Consider the following 22,502-nt stretch of genomic DNA (forward strand, 5'->3'; position numbering starts at 1 on the left):
AACGGCAACAATAACTCACCATTCTTATGAGACGCTTGTACAAAAATGAGAAATGTATTTTTTTTATTTATTATTTTTTTTTTTTCAATTAGCAACTAAACACAGTCTCAGTCAGAATTTGGCAGTGATGAAATATTTATACTTGTAGCCCCTAAGTGTGACTTTAATGTCAGAATTCAGAGATAAGCGAGCTTGTATCCTTTCACTGCACCTTGCTGCGGCCAAGTTTGGAAACGGCCAGAAATACATTTAAGTCCGCATTTCGAATAAACGCAGCGAATACAAACTAGGACGGCAAAGAAAACAAGTATTCGTTTTAAGATGACGTTTACGCGTTTTTCGCTCGGAATTCAAATTAAAACCAGAAAAAAGTTTTCAAGTTGCCGCATTTGTCCACCGACGAGAAACTATCGCGTCGGTCAAGGTAACCATAGAAACGAGTGCGCCTGCGCGGTCTTGTGTTATTGTTTACGACAGAAAGACGAAACGAAATACGACTGTGTGTACAGCTGAAGCGTTCGCACAACTGCCAAAGCGAAGGGCAAAGAAGAGGAGACATTTCTCCACGAATGTACTTTCCAAGTTTATCATTCTAAACCAAACAATGTGCGTAAATGTGATTAACATTTATTTTAGTCGCTAGCAAATACCACCGAGCTATAGCTAGCTATTTTTGTTAGCATCTGTTCTGCATTTAATTTTTTCTCTCTCAAAAATATTTCGCCCTTCTTTTTGCTCTTTTCAGAAGTGGAAAAGCCAAGACATTTAGTGTCATGGCCAACCCTTTAAGGGGTGAGGTTATCCATCTTTACAAGACGGTAAGTTTATAAGTTTGTTCACCCTAACATGTCTTCACTGCCCCTTATGTCGTAACTGCTCTTGATATAACAGAAACGTATCACATCTCGATAATGTGGCAATTATTGAACATTTTCCTGTCTTTGTAAAAGGTTGTAAATGGTTTGTAAATAATAAATCTGCATATCTAATTAAGCTGTTTTATTTACAGTTTTCATTTTGGTTATTTCCACGCAAAATGGATGTATAATAGAAAGAAGTGAGAATATAATATTTCGAAGAGAGAATGAGATGCTTAAAATAATAGTACAATTGCACAAAGACAATTTGATCACTTGATAACCTCTGACGTGCCTATGTTAGTAAATTGTGATTAAATGCATGTAAATAACTCACAGACATGACACTGAGTCGTTTCTCATGTCCTGCCCAAGCTGCTGTATCTTGGCCGCGAGTACCCCCAGGGATCCAAATACTTCAGAGAGCGCCTGAAGTCAGCTTTCATGAAGAACAAAGATGTGGCAGACCCAGAGAAGATTAAACAGCTGGTGGCCAGGGGCGACTTTGTCATCAAGGAATTGGAGGCGCTCTATTTCCTCAGGAAGTACCGAGCAATGAAGAAGAGGTATTACGACCCACAAGAGTCGCAAAAGAGCACCGAGTGACCTGTAGGCCATAAGTCTTTTTGAGAGATGCTGTCATTCTTATATTTGCCTTATTTTAAGATACAGTATTGACCAGTACAGACCACATTTAATAAATGAAATACTTTCTCAACTTGTTCTCAATTTATTTCAATTCTGCCCTGGAATGGGTATTTAGATCACGTTTAAAAACTCGATATGCAGCGCTTAACTATTGAAAACTGTTAATTTATATTGTACAAAGTCATTGTATATTTTTGTAATTGCATGGTTGAGTATTATGAGTGAGTGTACATGTGTATCCATGCACTGTTCATTAAAAAAAAATATGAAGCGCTGATGCTTGTTTGTTATACAGATACAGAACAAAACACATAGTATTTTTTAAATGTTGCTTATTTGTAAATACATATTTGAATAACCTTTGAATTAAATGTATTAGGATATCTGTTTCATTGGAGTTATGATCATACACTACAAAATAAGTGTGTTGTTAGCTATGAGAACTGAGATAACTTGTATTTTGAATTGCCGTCTATACACACTTATATTTGTATAACGAGCGTGTTGGCAAAGGCAGCTGAATTTTGACACCACGTTACTGCTGCAGTCCACAACATGGATCTGCTCTTTTCGTCAATTTCACTCACATCACATCAGAAAATGTGTTGACATCCAGTTGAGAGAAAAACAATGAGAAAACTGCTTAAGTGTCAGGTTACAAAAAGTAAATGCTACAAAATCAGACACACGTAAATTAAGAAGTTTGTGAACAAATACAGCTGTTGACATTCTTCATGACTGATTTTCAGTCGTGTCATTTACATCATTGTCGACTTCTCTTGCAATCCAAATGCTTTATTTTCTGTACACCTGTTGCCTTCAATCACTGCAATGTCCACCTTAGTGTTGGAGCTTGAAATTGCATCTTCCGTGCATTCAACCTTTGCACTGTCAACCTCTCTTGTTCTTCTCATAAGCTGAAGAGGAAAAAAAATGTGTATTAGCAAAACAGCTGTTGGCAGTCTGCCGCTGCATTTGTTTCATTTCTTCAGAAAGTCTTTGTTGTATTTCGCAAATCTCGAGCCCATCTTACTCTGTCTCTCACGAACACGAAGATATGATAGGACAACATGTCTTCTTTCATCAGCGTCAACTCAGGCTTGATTCTGGTCTTCCAGCCTCCTGAAATGTGCAAAGCAGGCCCAGGACAATAAATACAGTGTATAATACTCACTTATTTATTTATATACTTTACCTGCGATCAAGCTGACTATCAGTCCCACAGTGAAAGCGGTTAAGCTGCCAACAGGGCCATAGTAAAGGTACGAAGGAGAGTGCCAATTGGCCGCTGGTAGATCTCTGTAGGTGTGAATTCAAAAGAAAGAACAGTTCAGCTAGGAATTCTGACGATTGTGGGCAACCGCAACATTTGCAGAATGTAACGTTCTGCCGGATCATTTCAGAAGCATTCTATAACTTGAGTAAAATCATAAGGATGTTCTCAATTAATTAAATGGTTATTGTTAGCAGAGTTTCTCTCTCAAAGAACAGGCTTGTATCTCCTGTTTACCCACGACAGTAGGACGATGAAAGTTAACAGACAAACAAGTTTTAGTCTCACTCAGCCACACCGGCGAACTTTATTGACAACCGCAAACACGCACCTGTGCTCAAGTGCAGCGAACAAAAAATTACGTCAAGGCGCAAGGGCACTTCCTCTATGTCTAAATAAGTAAATACACTCAATCATACCATATCTACCAACAGTTATTATTGTGTATTATTGTATTGGTGGTTGGGTAATTTGAATCGCTGTGGAGAGTCGGTAAGAACTCTGGACTTACTCAGTCCAGAGGCAGTTCCAAACAGATGGCTTGATGGCAGTACAAGGATTTAATATCAGGTGGAGAGTTTGAGTTACGTCGGGTCGAAAAGCATGGCATCACCACATGGCAGTTTCACCAAAACTTTCCCGTGTCCTACACTTTTGTCAACAGTGAATTGAGGCATCCTGGAGCTGCCTCGTACCAGTTTGGCAAGTTCTGCTACAAATCCTTCGGAGACAGGAAGACATTGCACGATGCTAAACAGACCTAGCGGTCTCTGAAAGGCGACCTACTCTCTGTCCGTTCCATGTAGGAGCAGATGTGGCTCAAGAGCTATCTGTACATGGCGACTCCAGCTGATTGGAACGTGTGGCTCGGCCTCAGCAACTTGACCACACAGGGTTTTTGCACCTGGTCGGAGCTGATGAGTGAGACTGCTCTTCTCATCAATGCCTTTCCAGCAACATTCCTGTTCATTGTGAACTTGCAGCACGGTACTGGCACCAAGGCAAGTTGCGCTTCATTTCAATCCCCGCAATGCTGACAGGGAGGCACTGGCAGTGAGGCTTCTGAACTCTCGCCAGAATGGAACCTACGGTCGTGAGAAGAAGTACTACCACTCTCTGCTCCCCGTCAACTCTTCCTTCTCCCTGCTCCTCACAGTCTCCCTGGAAAGCTACAAGATCCATGTCAACTGCCACATCATAAGGAAAACAAGGCCCTAGGCCTTTTAAACAGCCGCGCCCACATTCACATGTGAATTTAAATACTTAATAAAAAGGCCCAGACTCTCAAGCTCAGTCCCTTTTCTCATCATCATCGTGTCAGGCAGGTAGCTGGATGAGCTTCACCACGGGACGTACATATCGGCCAGAGTGCTCAAGGCAGTAGATTGTCAATGGACCTCTCCTTTCTGTAGGTCGGGTGCTCCAGTCTGCCATTTCTGATGGGCGTGTTGTCCAGGTAGATAGTGCTTCAGGAAGTGCTTCCAGAACAGGTGTGCCAGCACCTGGATGTGTCTCCATCTGCAGCGACCAAGGATCTCTGGACTGTCAAAGGCAATCTGGGGTTGTGATGAGTCACCTCGCCCCATGAGGAGGCAGTTAGGGGTGACAGGGTCTGGATTAGCAATGTCTGAAGAGGTGTAGCCCAACGGCTTCGAGTTCAGGATCCCTTCAGTCTCAACTAGGAGAGTGCGCAACACTTCCTCGTTCACCGGCTGGTGTCCAAGAGTAGCCTGAAGTTCAGCCTTCAGTGACCAAATCCCTCTCCCAAAAGTGTGGTGACCCCAGAGGAATGGAGGAGAACCGGATCTGCTGGCTAGCGGGCTTCTCGTGAATTTCACAAAAGTTTGAAAGGCTTCCCTCGCGGGGGAATGAACTACTTGAGGGCCATGAAGAAGACGACGGTATCCATGCTTGTCAGGGTATCAATGTGATCTGATACCCTAGTTAAACATTTTAAGAGCCCCCTCCACCACCACCAACTCTTTTCAGTACTGTTCCTGATTCGGATGCTGTAGGGTCCAAAGCTGTCCACACTGGTGGAGTAGAAGGCTGGCTGGAAGCTCCTCTGTCTTGCTGGTAGAAGATCTGCCATCTGTGCCAACTGCTATCAGTTCTGTTGCTGCGGATGCAACTTGCTTTTGCTCATGCAGAGAACCTCTGGTGTTGAGCTTGGCATGAGATCTTGAATAGGGCCTATTAGTGTCCATCCCAGCCTGGTACCACTGCTTGTCCTCCAGGAGGGCCCAAATGTACAGGTTTGATGGGTGTTATCTGGTACGCATAGTCTGAGCCAATCAGTAGCACAGGGTGGACTTTCTTCAGCACCTGCAGAGGGAGTCCTGCCAGGAGCCGGTACTTCTGCTGCAGTCTATTTATTAACTGGGTGGGTGTGTTCTGCCAGTCCCAGTTGCTTAGCCGTGAAGGCATGCTGAATCTTGTACCTCCTCTTTAGTTCTGCAGTTGGTGAAACAATGAAAGAGACGGTCGCCCCATGGAGCACTTGTACTTCATGCCACTAACCATTCTGCTAGCAGGGTGTCTGGCTGTTTATACATTTCGGTGAGCATCTCCATGGCATGTGTGTAAGGTCGCACAGAAGTACTGGATGAGTCCACCACAAGTAGGGCTTTCACACATTCCAGGTGGTTTATTAGGATCTGGAACTTAAATCTTTCGGTGGAGTCCTCAGGAAGGAATTCTCCAGTGTGATCTTCATCCTTATGAACTCCCTGGGGTCTGGAAATGTCAGTACTGGAATTCTGGGTGCCGGACCACGGTACCTTCCTTCTCATGTGGATGTCTGGTGGTCATGGTTGAAGCATGGTTCACGTAGACCCTGAAAGCATTTGGCCTGGGTTCTCCAGCTGTCTCTGGCATGGGGTGCCTCCTCTCTCGGACTGTAGGGACCATGGCTTTGGAGAGGAGGAATGCATCTTGGCATAGGTCTATGTCCATGCTGGTTGTCTGGCAGGGTTGTCATCTCATTCCTTAGATTTTGGAACTGTTGGGGGAACTCTGCATGAGCTCTTCTCAAATCCACATTTCTTCTTTGCAGGTTGGCTACTTTTCCAACCAGCTGGGTGCACTCTTTATTGGACCTCTTTTGCCTGCTCTCTTGACTGATCTGACCTGAACTGATCCGACTGCCGCAGGAGGAAGTGCAGGGGCTTGACACCTCTTCCTGCGGCGCCCGCTTGGGCTCTGCTTCCTCCTGTCTTCTGGTAGATCTGTCTGGGAACTCCATCCTTTATCATCTAGGTTTGGTTTGTTCCACAGTAATCCACTCATCCGGCTCGAAGGACCAGTGAAATCTAACTGGTCCAAGACTATGAACCTAGGACAACTGAAGAACAACTCAGCAACAACTGAAGAAGCTTAGAACAACAAAATGCATTATTCACTGTAGGGTTTAAATAAGACAGTCCCTGCTTTAGTCGCTTTCAATTCTTTAAAATTGGTGCCTTAGAATCCATACTTCTGAGTAAAAATCTAATCTCTAAAGAGAACGGGAGGGAAGGTAATTCCAGGCATAAACAGGAGGAAAACCCTATGCTTTTTTAACAGCTGCCTTGGCCCCCAGCTGGACCTGCCGTCCTTGGCTCACTCACACTCAGGGTCACTCCAAGCCCATCCTAATGGCTTCAGCCTGAAAGCTGATTGGAAGACAAAATGAGCACCTACTGTTTGCTCTTCAGAGGGATGGGTAACAGGTGCAGCCACTCAAGTCTCCCTCTTGATTATGAATCTATGCATCCAGTAAGTGTCCTCTTTTGAATCTAAATATTTGTTTAGTTGTTGATAATTTTATGGGTGGATCAGGTGTGTGTTCTGTAGCATCTCATCTCTCGAGTCACGTACTGGTCCTGTTTTTGAATGTCTTTTCACTACTTGTTGAACGCTGCATTTACTGCTGCTCTGATGTATTCATGTTTTCCTCAAAGCTGCTTAAGCAGAGAACGGGGCTTTACTTCGTAGTTCTCTTAAGTTTTACATAATTAGGCTATGTTAGCACTTACAGACCTCACTTGACCTGGGTTAACAGTTTCACTTTTTTAATTAATTTCATTTCATTTCATTCTCAGGCCATATTCATTACCCACTCACATGTTGTCACCAGTGCTCATTACAGGGGTCGTGGTCGTGAGTCCAAGCACTGTTGGAGAGATGGTGGAGGTCCAGTTGGAGCTTTCTGTCAAGGTGAGGTTGCACCCGTCAGTGGTCAGCGGAAGAGGTCGGGTCATCTCAGGAAGGGGAGGGTACACCACTGATCCAATGCTCAGACACAGCGATGCGACCAAACCTGATATGAGGCCTGACAACCCCCCCTGTTGAGAAATTGTACATTTAATAACATAAAAATTCCAAAATATTGGGCAAAATTCGTTTGGCAGTGCCTTCAAATAGTACCACGAGACTTGTCAATTCATATTAATCCAACATTTTAGTATTTCACTTGCAATAAACTTGAAAACGTCTTAGAAATCTGCCATTTGTGACATCATTGAGGGCATTTTTGCCTCTGACAGTTTGGTAGTACTTGCACCAGTAAGATGTGACCGCCTTGTCTTCCAAACAAGTTGGAGGTGGTAGTAATGCTAAAACTCTAAATCTAGTAAATCTAAGAGACAATTCATCATACAATGACGTGCTACTGTAGCCTGGGATGGACAATAAAAATGTGAATTAAAACAGATGGAGAACTCACTATGGTGTTGGCAAAGGGACAGAGGATGCCCAATGAGAACAGGCCAAAAAGAGGACCACCGATAGCTCCACCAACAATCACACCCGCCTGTTTAGTCAAAACACAAATCCACAGATTCACCCCAAAAAACACACTTAAAAGATGACAACCTTGTCCAAAACCTGTTTCGAACCTGTCAGGCTGCTGATCACAACAAGAACAAAAATAGTGTGCTAGACCTTTATTTGAAATGTTGAATTCAAACAAAGAGGTTAGATTTGAATGGATTGGTATTATTGAACATATTAGTTACCGTTAAGAATTTCAAAGCTACCCTACCTGCATCATTCCTCCCAAGACAGACGAAAGTCCAGCCATAGAAATACACAACATTCCATATGCGAAACCTGCAAGAAACCAACAAAAAACACAAAAAAATCTGAACAAAGCAATTGAAAAGCGAAGTTTAGATGTGGTGTCAGTGACAAACTTGGCTAATAAAAGCAATGAGGGCGGACATACTCAGGCCTTTGGACAGCCAGATCAGGTGTTTCTCTGATATGTTTGTGTGCGGCTTGATCATGTCCTCCACGGTCACCGTAGCCATCGCGTTGATGCTCGAGGAAACTGTGCTGGGGTCATCAGGGTTGGAGGGAGGGAATAGCAAAAGTGGATTTACTGCCTGGTGGCTGGGAAACTCTACACATAGACTGTTCATGTATCAAGGCAATAGCCATGATATCCATTCATTTTTAATAGCAAATGGTGGGGGGAAGGGGGTGTGGGAGTGGGAAAGGGATGACAGTAATATTGCTGTACATATCAACCTGAGACAGCCGCTGCACACCGCTGCAAAAAATAGTCCGGGAAGACCAGGGGTGCCTGTCAAGATGATCATCACTAAGTACGGCATGAGCTGGAGAGATGGTAGGACAGAGGATGGTGTATGGGATTCAAATGCAAAAACTACGAATCGAAAAAGCAAAGACATTGCACTGATGAAAGGTGTTTTTATGAGATGATGATAGCTGTAGAAGTTCATCTGCTCCTGTGTCGGCCGCAGGCCTACCTGATCAGGGGCAGAAACCAGTCCAGCTTTCCATGGGTCACAGTCCTTAAAGATAGAGTAGAGGCTCATCCCCATGAACACGGAGATCACCAGGAAAGCACACAAACCCAACACGCTGATGTATAAAGATCTATTGAGCAAAAACAGAAGTGAAGAAAAAGGGCATTAATGTGCATTTTCATTCAATCTTTTCAAAGGAGCACAGCTAGTATAAAAAAAAAAGTCTAGAAGTCTATTGATCATGAAATAAAAGTTAAATTGACCTGAAATTAATATGAAATTTTGAGACTCACACTCTGGCGTGAACGATAGTCTTGCAGGAGATGTATCTCTGCACCTGGGCCTGGTTTGTCCCGTTGATGATGACCCAGCCCAACGTTCCTCCAACGGTGATGGTCCAGAAAGTGTGACGTCTCAACGGGTTCATGTCAAAGCTGGTGGGACAGGACGGAAGACCACAGTCAAATGTTCAGGAAGTGCTTTGCTATTATTCATTTGTGTATTTCATTGCTTTCATTCTTTTCACGTAAAAAATATAATTGTGCAGTTAAATATTAGTATATGCTGCCCCTGTCTTGTATCTAACTGAAAATTTATTTTTATTTAAAAATTGCAATACGTGATTGAGGGCTGAGGCCATTCCTCACTGTCATGCAAAAGAAGGCTGAAAAGGGAAAATATCTTTTTTTTGTTTATGATATCTAAAGTTTGGATGCAGCTGTTTCCTCACTCTCAAAAATGCACTCACTCCAAAAAGTTGAGTCTACCGCCTTGTTGCGAGTCTGAGATGATAGTGGAGATCCCACCTTGGACGATTATAGACATGATGAGGATGGACACGTAGCCCGCAATCATTATCCCCATCTGGAGGACAGAATGGCACAAGCTTCATTGTTCCACTCGTTACAAATTGGACTTCAAGTCCATATCAGTCATTTCAAAATATTGCTGCAAATCAGAGGAAATCCCCTGCGGAAATGTAAATGGATGCCCACCTGAAAGACATCGGTCCACACCACTGCCTTCAGTCCACCCTGGAACACAGGAGCACACAAACTGTACATAAAAATTGTAAATCTGGATCATAGAACTGTCAGCATTCCTCAAGGTGGCGAAAGCTGACCGCCGTCCGACATTTGTGGAGTCAAAATCTTACAGACCAGTGTGCAGTATAGAGTGCAGATGACGCCTGTTGTGACAATTCCACCCCACAAATCAATATTGGCAACTAGGAAAGAGGAAAAAAGATGGCACGATATGATTTAAAAGCAATCTTTTTGTTAATGATGTTTTCAAGATGTGTGAAAAACAGTGGCATACCCTGACTCAAGGCCAGCGCTGGGCCGTAGATGACGATTCCGGTGAACAGGATCTGCGAACAAGCAAGATGCGAATGCCTCAACTGCCCCTAAGTCACCTCGTCACCTTGCGCCGCGCCAGAGTCTCACTTACCGTCTGGATTATGAAGAGCACGGTCCCCAGCAGACGGGTGGCCCTGTTAAAACGCAGCTCCAGATACTGTTGAACAGAGCAGACGAGGCAAGATGCGTAAGTGGCTCAAAAATGTATCCAGCAACGCTGCATTTCTCATGTTTTTGTTTTGAAAATCACTGGGGTCCAAAGGTGTGATCCAACGGTCTGAATTTGGAATTTGGGTTGGACAGCATCATGACGCCCAGGCACAAGATAACAGGATATGCAATCAGACCTGTGTGCAGGTATTCAGATTTGTGAATGTGTAAAATAATCTGTAAATGTGTACTGACATTGCATTGCAAATGCATATGCAAATCTGTAAATGTATTCATGAATCTGCAGCTCAACCGGCGATTAAGAGTTACTCATTACGAGTGGCTAATCTGGCTCAAACATAATGATGAACCACAACCGCTAACTAACTTGGGGGTTCTAGTTACTCTGAAATGTGAAACGAACCAAGTGAAACCCTCAAACCATTCTGCATACGGTATATCATGCAGTTACGGTTTATCTTTATACAAAAGATAAAGTGACCTTTCACCCTTTTTTCTTTTTTCTTTAAATCAGCTGAGCGGCAACAGCAAAATCCATTGCGTTTTTTTTTTGTGCTACATATAAATGCTTAAATCTCTTTTTAGCGCCTCTTTTTGAACCTCGGAGAAGGAATGGCAAAGTCACCTCGTAGATGGTGGCAATGCCCTGTCGGTAGAAGACTGGGAGGTACACCTCAGACACCAACAGCATGGACGCCACGTAGGACACGCTGAAGAACACAAAGATGGCTCCGAAGACGTACACCTAAAAGGCAGGCATGTTTATTTTTGTCAGTTGTTATCAGTGTTAAATCAAAGAACATTTAACATTTGAGTCTAGAAGGTGTGTGTGTGTGTGTTGCGGGGGGGGGGGGGGGGGGGGGTCGGCAAATATTACTGGACAGCCCTTAAATGTTTTTTTTTTTTTTATTAACATTTCTTCTTGATGTTGTGTTGATGGAATGAATTGTCTGAATGTGTTTGTGGTCCCTGCTAAAAGAGGATTTTCTGTGACCTTTTGGGACAATAAAGCATATCTTATCTTATCTTTTCACTGCAGCCTACCTCGGCCGGGTTGGACAGCACCGTTATGGACGACATGAAGCTGGCCATCAGGGACATGGACACTGGCAGGGCCGTCAAACTTCGCCCCCCCGTGAGGAACTCCTCGGCGCTCTCCCGGCCCCTGCTGGTCCAGGCATAGTAGACCCCAATGGCGGTGGACACCACCAGCATGAGGGCGAAAACGACGTAGTCCTCCACCTTCAAGGTACCGACCACCAGGGGGACGCCCGACATGTTTGCCGCCAGTCAGGTTACGGAAAAGTTAGAGCCGCAAGCCTGCCAACGGGATGCTTGAACCGCAGGGCAGTGAATGAACCTTAATTCTGAGTATCCCAGTTGCATGGACTGACCTGACCTTTGTTTTATTTATTGGCACAGCATATGTAAAAGCAGCGAACTCTCTGGGAGGCATGAACTGACTGAGAACGCTCAACAGGCACTTAGTTTCATATATATTTTGTAACGTAAAATGTCTTGTAAAGTCAGTGAGGACACATTTGATCAACTCTGCGTCAAATCTTTTTCTTGGAGTAAAATTATTTCACAGCATTCAATCACAAAGGGCCAGCAGTGACTAAAGTGTATTTAATTTTTACAATCAATCAATATACCTACATAAAACAACGAGAAAAAACTCAAGCAAATTGCAATTTACAATTTAAAAAAAAACTTTAAAATTATCATTACGGACATTACGTCTTGTAAATTTCTTATCTGTAAGCCAACTACATCACAGACTGGCGTTTGATCATCCCGAGAAGGAGACAGAGGGAAAAATCTGATCCAGAGGACTTTAGGCTGGAGCGCCGCTTTTGGCCGAGTGCAGCTCGATGTCGCAGAAAGTGGGATTGCTGCTGCCGAAGTTCTTCACCCGGCCCGCCGTCAGGTCCAGCCTCCCCCCGCGGCCCTTGACCTCGAAAAGACAAGAGGCAAAGTAGGACGTCAGGAGCTGCCGCTGCCTGGATTCTGCTATAAAAAAGACTGTCGCCGCCACTGACTTTTTCATTGAGACACAGCGCGAGGTGATAGAGGGTGGAGTCCTCCCTTTTTAAAGTCAGCCTCGGCTCCACCTTCTGCTTGCAGCCTCCTGCAGCGGGAACGAGAAAAGGGCAACACGTCTAGCTTCTGTAGGTTAATTTTTAAACTGTACAAATTAGGCAACCCATTGTGTTTTTAACCGACCTGTGACCAGGCTGACGGCCAATCCTACGCTGACAGCAATAATGGTTCCAACAGGACTGAAGTAGAGGTAGGACAGGGAGTACCACTTATCAGCTACAGGAGACCTTGAGGGAAGGCGGGATAAGTTACTAAAATGTGACAAACAACTTTAAGATAATTAAAGGATTATTGTGGCCGTAATAAGTTAAATATTGATTCCTTTAGTCTGGTTTTGCCTCAGATCACCCTCACTTTATCTTTTTTGCTTCTTAGCAAGTCATGTCCATAAACATACTTAGGGTAAATAAACCGAGCCCAGCCTCGATGATGGTGCTGATAATGATGGCGATGATGATGGTGACGGTAATGTCATGACCTCACAGTCTTCAGCGCTCACTTGTAATCAGTGTTGTGGTGCAGCGCTGTGACGAAGGGGCTTGTCTGCGTCGGCTGGGCGCTGGCTGACCAGTTCAGGCCCGGTCCGACGGTGAAGTTGCAGCCCTCAGTGGTCAGCGACAGGGGCCGGGTCAGCGCGGGACTAGGGGGGTATATCTGGGCTCCGACGCCGACCCACAGAGACACCGCCAATCCCGACAACAGGCCCAGCAGCGCCCCCTGAGGAGGAAAAGTGGGCACTCTTTTACAACCCCAAGGACAAACAACTCATAGAGCACCCTGAGTTGATACGACCGTCCCTGGTAATTCATTGACGCAGTGGGATTGATGTTTCGCTCACGCTACGACAGTCGGGATGCACCGATGATGCAACAAAAGTCGTGCTTACTTTGGAATTGGCAAACGGACAGAGGATACCAATTGCAAACAGCCCGAGCAGCGGACCTCCGATGACCCCGAATATAGTGATCGCTGCCTGTGCAGAGAAAGCAACACAGCGGTCACTTTGCACAATATGCTTCACACTTGATATGATTAAGAAGCATATGAAAGTGCCATTTTTCTTTTACCTGCAAAACCCCTCCCATCAGCGAAGCCACTCCAGCCATTACGATACACAGGATCCCGTACATGAGAGCTGGGACATCAATCAAAGCGATGGTTAATCCCTAATCATTCATTGAACAATGCAGTGAAAACATTACAATTAGAACAATAAGCAATATGGACGTAGGTGAGAACGCCCGCATTTTTAATTGTTGCTCACTCAGCGCTTTGGAGGCCCAGGACAGATGCTTCTCAGACATGTCAGTGCACGGTTTGATCACGTCCTCCAGTGTCACAGCAGCCAGCGCGTTGATGCTGGAAGACACCGTGCTGGGGTGCAATGACGATAAAACATTGTGTTTGCCCGTTCGCTTAAGAAGACCTGTCGTGTGTTAGTGCGCGCGAGTTTAAGTCTGACCAGTTGACGCAGCTGTATTGACCTTAAAGATCCGCTGTACGCAGCTGCAACAAACAATCCAGGAAGGCCGGGGTAGTCTCGCAGGACGTCCAACACCAAGTATGGCATCAGCTGCAGAGAAAGGACACAACGCAAGGTCATGTACGCACTCTCGCATATGGATGTTCTTATGTAATTCCACCCACGCACATTGTTTTATCTGACCGTCATTTCGTGCCATCTTTGTTTCACAGTTATACCTGATCAGGGGCCGAGACTAGTCCTGCCGTCCATGGGTCGCAGCTCTTGTACACCGAGTAGAGGCACAACCCGGCAAACACGGAGCACACTAAGACGAACAACAGGCCGATCAGGTTGATGTACAGAGATCTAGAATAAAAGAAAATTTGTGTGAAGTCATGAAAAGAAATGTAAACGTTAAAAGTTTCTAATTTTGTCTGTATATGTATATATACATACATATATATTTGTATATGTATATGTATATATATACATATATATATATATATATATATATATGTATATTTATATATATATATATGTATACATATATATATATATGTATATTTATATATATATATATATATACATATATATATATGTATATATATATATATGTATATATATATATATATATATATATATATATATACATATATATATATATATATATATATATATATATATATATATGTATGTATACACACATATATGTATATATGTATACACACATGCATTTAGGAACACCTAAATGCAAGTTCATTGTTTCTTTTTCTCAGCCCAAAATGCTCAGCACCTAGATGACATTGTGAAGGAGCAGTCAGCGATGATGCACATCACGTCACAAACAAAAAATACTCATTATTTTCATCCGTCCAGATGTTAGGACTCACAATTTGGCCTGAGTGATGCTCTTGCAAGAGATGTATCTCTGAACCTGCGCCTGGTTGATGCCATAGATGCTGGTCCAGACAAATGTCCCGCCAATGCTCACGGTCCAGAAGGTGTGTCTCCTCAGAGGGTTCATGTCATAGCTAGCATGAGGGAAGGACAAAGAGGGCAGCTTGAATTCCACAGAGAAGCTCAAAAAAATATTACGGTGGATGCTTCATCGGTCACCTGTTTGCATGGTTTAATGTCTAAAATGGTAAACTTTTGACACTGTAACCGGTGCTTTTTTTCATTTATTTATTTTCAGCACCATGGAGAGAGGCAGAACACAAGACCTGAATGCAACGCTATATTCAAAGTCTGGCACAAGTGTAGAAGGTGGTCGTCTGAAGAACCCCCTGAGGGTCTGCAATTGGCCTGTTGTGTCAGTAATGGGAAAACCTGCTGTGCCACAGATGGCACAGCAGCACCCCCTGGCCACAACTCTGCTCCAAATGAATGTGCTTTTCCTGTGTCATTTAATGTTTTTTAACGTCATTTTAATGTCACTTGGAAGCTATTGTTTTGCTTTATAATGTTATTTGGAATAATTTATAGAAATAGATAATTCTTTATGGTTTAAAAAAAAACATATAGTTATACAGATTTAGTAATAAAAGGGAATATTTTATGTAATTTGTCATCATTTAAAAAAACATATTGAAATAACCTATTGTAATAGACAATATATAGTAATAAATTATAGTTATTGAAATCATCAAAATGTATTGTCATTGAATTTACAGAAACACATTACAAATAGTAATATAAAATAACACTGTAGAATACATCACAATGGGAAATCAAACCCGTATGTTCTTTGTCTTCTCTTTAATTTTTTTAAATATAAAATGTTTTTCTGATGTTTTGTTTTGGTTTTGTTTTTATGTTTCTTTTTTTCATCTTGTTTCCAAGCAATGCTTTATCTTGGCATTGAAAGGGTACAGACAATAAGCAATTTTAACCCACAGCTCTTTGGTCCAGTCTGCAACTGATCAAATCAACTCATCGTACCATAAAAGAACAATGGTGCATGTCACACACTCACTCCCAAATGTCGACTCTCCCACCCTGTTGCGAGTCTGACATGATGGTCGAGATGCCACCTTGCACGGCGACGGTCCTAATGATGACAGACAGGAAGCCTGCAAGCATGACACCAAGCTGTGTGGGGTCCAAGACATAAAACAAAAAACCAAATCAAAAAAAGTTGCTCAGCAAATTGTTTTCATTTTACGTGGCGACAGCGTGTAGCACGTAGATCAAGCGTGAACGAGGCATTGAAACCATGTTGCAAGACACAAGACTGAGCTTCAGCAGCTCAGTGGGTGTGTCTGTGAGTCTGTTGCTCCCTATTTGGTTTGTCATTCCTCATGTTTTGAGTGAGCATCAGCCTCCTTGATATTGTGAACGGAAACTGGGGGATAAAAACAACTAAAAAATGAGCCAAAGAGCAATTTACAAATTGGTGTTTGTGCGATAATATTCACTGTTGAGTGTGAAATTACAGCTATTTTATATTGAGAAGATAGAGAAGACAGAGAAGGATACTGGAGGCTTTCTTTGCTCTATTCTACATTCAGCTGAAGGCCGTCATGTGTTAAGGCTCAGCAAAGGGCGGTGATGTGACGTCCACTGTTGTCTCTTCAACAGTAGTGTAGAAAGAAAAACAAAAACCTATTAGTCTGCATCCAGGTGGGTGCAATACACCGAAACCTCTTCATTGTATTGCGTTGTTTCTGTGAGCTGTGCAACTTTGTCTCTTCATGCTGTAGAGAGCTCGTAACATTGTGTGTCCTCCCCCTTCACTCTCTGCCTGGTTGCTTCACATTCTCGTCAGCAAATATCACAGTTGATTTAAATGTAACTAGTTGGTTTTTGCAGTTTTTCTCCGTTGACTTGCGGCTGATAAACTGTAGTGTCAGCGTAAACCACGGGAAGACGCCGCCACACTAATCCACGACGGCTCAGCTAAATTGTCACACTCACCTGAATAACATCCGTCCACACCACAGCCTTCAGGCCACCCTGGAAAAACACATCGCCATCAAATGTTGTTGTTGTTGTTGTTGTTTTTTGATTTCAACTACATTTCAATGTGTATGTTTGTGTTTGTCTTTTACATACCAGTGTGCAGTAAAAAGTGCAAACTACACCTGTGGAAATAACGGCACCCCACAGATCCATGCCGGTCACTGTGAAGAGTGGGAAGCTTTCAGACACACTCCACTGAGGACAGTCACGCCGCTGTCAAGTGTTCTCGAGTGGCTGAGTTTGAGAAATGTAAATCAGCGTAGATTGAACAGAGAAAAGCTGAATACCTTGGTTTAGAGCCAGGGCCGGAGCGTAAATCACAATCCCGGTGTAGAGGATCTGCGGCACAGTGAGGCATAAATTGACCCCCAGAGTGTCAGGGTTTGTGTTTTGTTTTGTGTTTTGTTTTTCTTTTTTTTGCCAGTGCCAGGACCTCAGCACCCATCATTATGGCTTGACCGGAGTCTTACTCACTGTTTGAACAATGAAGAGCACAGTCCCCAACAGACGGGTCGCCCTGTTGAAACGCAACTCCAGGTACTTGGCGGCGGGCGGGAAGCGGAAGGAAGTGGACAAAAGGAAAAAGTCAGCATCCCATGGGGGTGGAACACTTAATATCTTAAAAAGCTGAATATCTGATTCAATTCTTTGTGGCAATATGACTTTGGATGGAGTACAGAAGAGAAAAAACATTTGGTTTTATATTGTACAGAATTTACTTTTACACTGTAATCAAGATCTGTTCATCCAAAATAACAGGAATGGTGCTCAAGCCCTCCCACAAGATAGTACCAAGCCACCCCAATGCATTCTGAAATGTTATTAAAGGCTTACAGGGCAGTTTTCTGATGACTTCAACCCCTTTCCCTCCCTGAAGTTGAAGCAGCCTGCAAGCACTGCACAGCCCTCACCACTTTACTTGTCGTGAGGTCCAATTACAACCTAACAATATCCCTATTTACAGTGACCGGGGACAGACCAAGGTGCACATCATGAGTTTTAAAGGGGCCCTTGGTCAGAAGCCAAAAACAGAATCAGCCTACTTAGCTTATTTTCTCCATTCTCTGTTAAGGTCATTGTTTCACACATTTAAGGATTTAGTATTCAGGCCCAACACAATAATGGTGTGGTTGTTGCGTGTACCTCATAAGTACTGGTGACACCCAGTCGATAAAAGATGGGAAGGAAGACCTCCGACGTCACAACCATTGTGATCACATAGGAAACACCATAGAATCCAATACTGGCTCCGTAACGGTACACCTGTTGAGGAATTTGGTGAATTTCAACATAGTTTTAAAAGTTTTAAGTCATGTTATTTCAACTAAACAAAATACTGTTACACAAAATACTATTTAAAAAAAAAACTAAAAAAACTAAAAGACATGTTTCTGAATAAACCAAAAGTCAACTAATGTATCTGTTCCTTGTTGGCTCATTTGAAAGTGTTTCCACTTGAATTACCTCTGCTCTCTCCCTCTTCTGTGCACTTTTTTTCAAACGCAACAAGGATTTTCCTTACCTCAGCCGGGTTGGAGAGCACCGTGATGGCAGACATAAAGCTGGCCGTCAGCGACAGGGAGACGGGCACGGCCGTCAGCTTCCTTCCGCCCATCAGAAAGTCCGCGGAGCTCCTCTGGCCCCTGTCCACCCAGGCGTAGTAGATGCCGACCGAGGCGGACACCACGAGCATGAAAGCAAACACGGCGTAGTCTGCCGCTACAAAGGAGCCCACTAACGGAGAAGTCCCTGACATTTTTTTTGGGGGGGGGGGCTTTCCAGGTCAGAATAACTTTGCATAAAATTTCTCCAAAAGTTTTTCAGGCTCTCCCATGTGTTGTGCAATGCCGGAGGCAAGAACAGACTCCTGGTGCATCACCCTCTGGTGCAAACCTGGCTGAGTGCAGGACCGCAGACCGAAACCCAGAGGCCTTTATACGAGCGGGTGACTAACACACACACACACACACTCAGAAAAAGGGGGGGAGAGAATTCCAGGCAGGTAGGAGGGAGTGACAATTGTTCAGCCAACTGACTGCCAGATAAAAGTTGTCATCAGTCACTCCCCCCCTCCCGCCCCACACACATAATCACATTCTGAATATCAACATCATCTAATACAATAATATTTTTTTTTTTCATTTAGATCCATTTTGAGGTTATTTATTTCCACCAATATTAAAAGTCCTCTTTTCCACATATCCACACATATTTTCCATATATATCACAAGATACTTCTGAAAAAGGCCAAGAGAATGGTGACAGGATGGTAGTAAAAGTAACGTAAAGGCCCGTAATCAATGTGTGTTTCAAGATACCAATATACTGTATGTAACCGGACAGTAAACTCCCAGAGATGATAAAAGTCTACACTGTACCTGTTTGGCTACACCGATGATGCTCTCCAGTTAGTCACAACACCACATAGCCAGGTGTTTGTTGAGACCACACCATGACTGCCTTGTTTTTGTCTCCTTCATGGCAGGCATAAACAGATTGAATTCATTTGAATTCAAAACATAATTGAGTCATTTGCAATGGCAATGATCTTTTTTTTCTTCAAATACAGTTCAGCAAGTTTACACATTTATATGACACCTCGACCACAGTCAACCTGCCATTCATCTTGCCACCTTCATTGTATTCTGCCTTTTTATTATTTTTAAAGCACATTTTGCATCCTTTGTATTATTTGAACAATCTTTAATTATAGCGCTCAAGTTTAAAAAAAAAATGCCAGAAAAAGGAGTTCAACCGTTTAAACAAATTAAAAAAAAAAAAAAAAAAAAAAATCAATCAATCAATCAATAAACAAATCATGAATAAAGGCTACATGTAAAGTCATTTTCACCATGCTTTCTGTTCACTAATTGGCAGCAAATCACAACCTTTATTAGTCTCTAGTATTTCGTGCGCACGTTTTATCTATATTGTGGCCACAATTTATTTATTTATTCCCAATGTCATGCCTGGGGCTCCGGAGAATACGTGTATTGCTTCATAAAGTATGATTAGAGATAGCTGAGATTTGGCGACATCGAGTGGTAAGAAAATATACTGCTAGCATTGTTCGTCAGCTCTGTCTGGCGTCTCACGCGTCACACTGGATTTCAGTTCTTTCTCGTATCTACTTTACTATCAAAGTAAAAATCACTAAACCCTGAGCACACTCATGTTACAAGTCTTGTTTTTGTTTGCACTTTGGTACGCTGACTTGGGAGATTTTACTGTGGGGGTGGAGGGGGGGGGGGTTCGCTATTTCTCTTCCTTTTGCAAAGATTTTTCACTCATTGTCTATTGCTAGTGGTACATTGCTTGTTTTGATCATTTTGATGTTATTATTTTTTAGTTAAAACCGATTGCACCAGAAAAACGGGGTTATGTGAAACGTTGCGGCGAATCCTGAAACGAAGGCGGAAGTACATCCACGATACCTCTCTCGCGTTTCCGCCCGTTCGTAAACTCTTCAGCCATGCGGGGTAAAAACTTCCCATAATGCTTTGTGGACAGCATGGCAGCGCCCTGTTGTCGGCGTGTGTGTAAACAGTTGTAACGTGTAACAAACTTATCAAAAGTTTCCATGTTTATTTTACAGCAGACGGCAACCACTGGGATATAACACAATAGTTCGAGCTACAGGCCAAAGATGAAGATTAAATCCAAGTCTTCGTACCACAAATCTGAGAATACCTACAGGGTAGGAGTCGAACATTCTTTTTTTCCAACATGTTGCTAATAGAGATTCTGGCTAAAATCAAGATGCGACGTGAACAATTACCGCTTTTCCCCTCGCCCTTTACAAGATATCGAGGCTGTATGTTTTTTTTGCTACGTTGTTATATTTGCCTGGGACCTTTCTGTGTGGAGTTTGCATGTTCTCCCTGTGTCTGCGTGGGTTCTCTCCGGGTTCTCCGGCTTCCTCCCACACTCCAAAAACATGCACGTGAGGTCAACTGAACACTCTAAATTGTCCGTAGGTGTGCATGTGAGTGTGAATGGCTGCGATGAACTGGCGACTTGTCCAGGGTGTCACCCTGCCTTCGCCCTAAGACAGCTGGGATAGGCTCCAGCAGACCTCCGTGACCCTGAATAGGAATAAGCGGGTATAGAAGATGAATGAATGAATGAATGTTATATGTGCCTATTTGGCTGAGGTCCCCCAAGTCCCACACTGTCCCAGTGTCTCCTCTCAGGAGCATAATTTGAGAGTGTCTTCCGCCCCTCTTCTCCCCTTCCTGCCCCCCACTTTAAATGCCCAATCCTGCGGCCCTGACTTTACCATGTCTTAGTGAATTTGTGTTCTATATGTTTGGACGGGGATTGCACACTTTTGCGTGTATTTCGGGGCATATCACAATAAAGGCTCATTCATTCAATTAATTGTACAGCTCATATAAGTAATGAAACATTCATCTTTAAGATTATTTATATGAAGCGTTTGGCTATTTTTGCAAATTCTGGAATGCATTTAAAGGTTCTTCTCTCTTTCTGCTCTCCCCCTCTCTCAGTTTCTCACTTTTGCCGAAAGACTTGCAAACGTCAACATCGATGTCATCCATCGGATTGACAGGACTGGATCTTACGCCGAGGTTTGTGCAGTCTGCGCACTAGCAGAAGCTCCCCATTTTGAGTTTTAAACAGAGCTTCTGTGATGTTCCCAAGTTTTAAATGATGCACTTTGGTTTTTTGTCCTTGCAGGAAGTAGAGACATACTTCTCAGCAGGACTGACAAAATGGAGAGACCTCAACCTGACAGACAACTTCAGTGTGTACAGACACTAAATGTCTTTTTCCTCACCCACCTCCCCTTCCCCCAGTATCTTTTTTTTGTGTGTGATCCGTCTTATGCCAGGGAAACGATGTGTCAGTAACCAGGTTAAATGTAATGCCTCTCTTCCACAGCTGTATTTTTAAAAGAAGTGTCCAACAAGTGCCAGTCCTTCAACATGCTGGTTTTCCACCAGAAGGTGATTGTCGAGAGTCTGAAGCTGCACCTGTCTGTCGAAAACAGCCTGGCCTTCCAGCCACTGTTGGAGTAAGTTCTCTACTTGCGGCAAAGAAACTAAACCTCCTAATAATTTACCAGTTGCTGCTGTTTTCGCTGACATTTGTGCTCTAATGCCAGATGTCTTACTCTTTCCTCCCAGTCTGGTGGTGCAGCTGGCCAGAGACCTGCAGACTGATTTCTACCCCCACTTCCCTGACTTCTTCACCCTCATCACCTCGCTGCTGGACACCAAAGACACGGAGCTCCTTGAGTGGGCTTTCACCTCCCTCTCGTACCTGTACAAGTACCTTTGGAGGCTGATGGTGAAAGACATGAGCAACATCTACAAGTCAGTGCGCCGATCCTGTGTTGAACAATGCTGCAGTCCACGGACTAATTGGCATTTTCTGAGTGAATGACGTGAACGCTCTCTCCCCTCTGCACCCTCCACAGTTTATACAGCACGCAGCTGGAACACAAGAAGGAGCACATTCGCAAGTTCGCTGCCGAGAGCTTCTCTTTTTTGATGCGGAAGGTGAGTCGCTGGCGTGAAAGCAGCACGGAAGAAGAATTCTGTTTTCCTCTCTTTTTGTGTACAGAGTGTGTTGGCTTGTGCCTGACAGGTTCCGGATGTGGACTCCCTGCTGAGCCACATCTTCTCAGATCTGCACGAGCACCCGAACAAAGTGGAGGGGGCAGGTCAGCTGCTCTTTGAAATGTGCAAAGGAGTTCGGAACATGTTTCACTCCTGCGCTGACAAGGTGAGTTGTATTTTATAGTAATAATAACTTCATACTGATGGTGCCCTGATCAATGTGATTTAGTTAGACTTCATGTTTGAGTCAATAAATATGATAAACTGTGAAGTTATTCACTACTGTACACAGTGTTGTGATTGGAAAAAAAAGAAATGTGACAGGAGT

The 22,502-nt window shown here is 43.5% G+C and overlaps 5 protein-coding genes across 6 annotated transcripts in view; 2 read left to right on the forward strand and 3 right to left on the reverse strand.

The window, feature by feature from the left end:
- Positions 1-418: 418 nt before the first annotated feature.
- Positions 419-1,575, forward strand: lyrm5a (LYR motif containing 5a). Of its 2 annotated transcripts, none has more exons than XM_076051781.1 (3): positions 419-606; positions 746-818; positions 1,233-1,575. In XM_076051781.1, the coding sequence occupies exons 2-3, from the start codon at positions 774-776 to the stop codon at positions 1,461-1,463; spliced, it is 276 nt and encodes a 91-aa protein (XP_075907896.1). In that variant the 5' UTR covers positions 419-606; positions 746-773; the 3' UTR covers positions 1,464-1,575. The 2 variants fall into 2 exon arrangements, with proteins under 2 accessions (XP_075907896.1, XP_075907897.1); XM_076051782.1 differs by having other exon boundaries at positions 419-571.
- On the reverse strand, positions 985-11,828 carry LOC142905202 (sodium-coupled monocarboxylate transporter 1-like). Its single transcript, XM_076051760.1, has 19 exons — positions 11,653-11,828; positions 11,108-11,614; positions 10,689-10,808; positions 9,984-10,049; positions 9,852-9,903; positions 9,692-9,759; positions 9,527-9,565; positions 9,280-9,395; positions 8,825-8,965; positions 8,532-8,661; positions 8,290-8,378; positions 7,985-8,094; positions 7,802-7,869; positions 7,484-7,570; positions 6,883-7,103; positions 2,701-2,804; positions 2,539-2,627; positions 2,402-2,422; positions 985-2,344 (listed from the first exon to the last, which is right to left on the reverse strand). Exons 2-19 carry the CDS (start codon positions 11,339-11,341, stop codon positions 2,264-2,266), a joined length of 1,836 nt encoding a protein of 611 aa, XP_075907875.1. The 5' UTR covers positions 11,342-11,614; positions 11,653-11,828; the 3' UTR covers positions 985-2,263.
- Positions 11,829-12,207: 379 nt separating this feature from the next.
- LOC142905096 (sodium-coupled monocarboxylate transporter 1-like) lies at positions 12,208-13,769 on the reverse strand. Its single transcript, XM_076051601.1, has 6 exons — positions 13,651-13,769; positions 13,431-13,540; positions 13,234-13,301; positions 13,053-13,139; positions 12,666-12,883; positions 12,208-12,393 (listed from the first exon to the last, which is right to left on the reverse strand). The coding sequence occupies exons 1-6, from the start codon at positions 13,767-13,769 to the stop codon at positions 12,261-12,263; spliced, it is 735 nt and encodes a 244-aa protein (XP_075907716.1). The 3' UTR covers positions 12,208-12,260.
- A 748-nt stretch (positions 13,770-14,517) lies between these two features.
- LOC142905212 (sodium-coupled monocarboxylate transporter 1-like) lies at positions 14,518-18,541 on the reverse strand. The gene is made up of 8 exons (XM_076051774.1): positions 18,115-18,541; positions 17,736-17,855; positions 17,067-17,132; positions 16,880-16,931; positions 16,686-16,753; positions 16,548-16,586; positions 15,607-15,722; positions 14,518-14,662 (listed from the first exon to the last, which is right to left on the reverse strand). Exons 1-8 carry the CDS (start codon positions 18,346-18,348, stop codon positions 14,518-14,520), a joined length of 840 nt encoding a protein of 279 aa, XP_075907889.1. The 5' UTR covers positions 18,349-18,541.
- A 1,545-nt stretch (positions 18,542-20,086) lies between these two features.
- The window catches only part of utp20 (UTP20 small subunit processome component), a 29,328-nt gene continuing 26,912 nt past the window's right edge, over positions 20,087-22,502 (forward strand). The window contains exons 1-7 of the mRNA XM_076011513.1: positions 20,087-20,289; positions 21,101-21,181; positions 21,291-21,357; positions 21,495-21,627; positions 21,740-21,928; positions 22,033-22,114; positions 22,203-22,340. Coding sequence (XP_075867628.1) covers positions 20,239-20,289; positions 21,101-21,181; positions 21,291-21,357; positions 21,495-21,627; positions 21,740-21,928; positions 22,033-22,114; positions 22,203-22,340 — 741 coding nt within the window. The 5' untranslated portion in view covers positions 20,087-20,238. The remainder of the gene's footprint in view (positions 20,290-21,100; positions 21,182-21,290; positions 21,358-21,494; positions 21,628-21,739; positions 21,929-22,032; positions 22,115-22,202; positions 22,341-22,502) is intronic.

This window comes from Nelusetta ayraudi, unplaced genomic scaffold (assembly GCF_046127955.1).
Source record: "Nelusetta ayraudi isolate G7.1 ecotype Tasmania unplaced genomic scaffold, CSIRO-AGI_Nayr_v1 ptg000135l, whole genome shotgun sequence".
Lineage (NCBI taxonomy): Eukaryota > Metazoa > Chordata > Actinopteri > Tetraodontiformes > Monacanthidae > Nelusetta > Nelusetta ayraudi.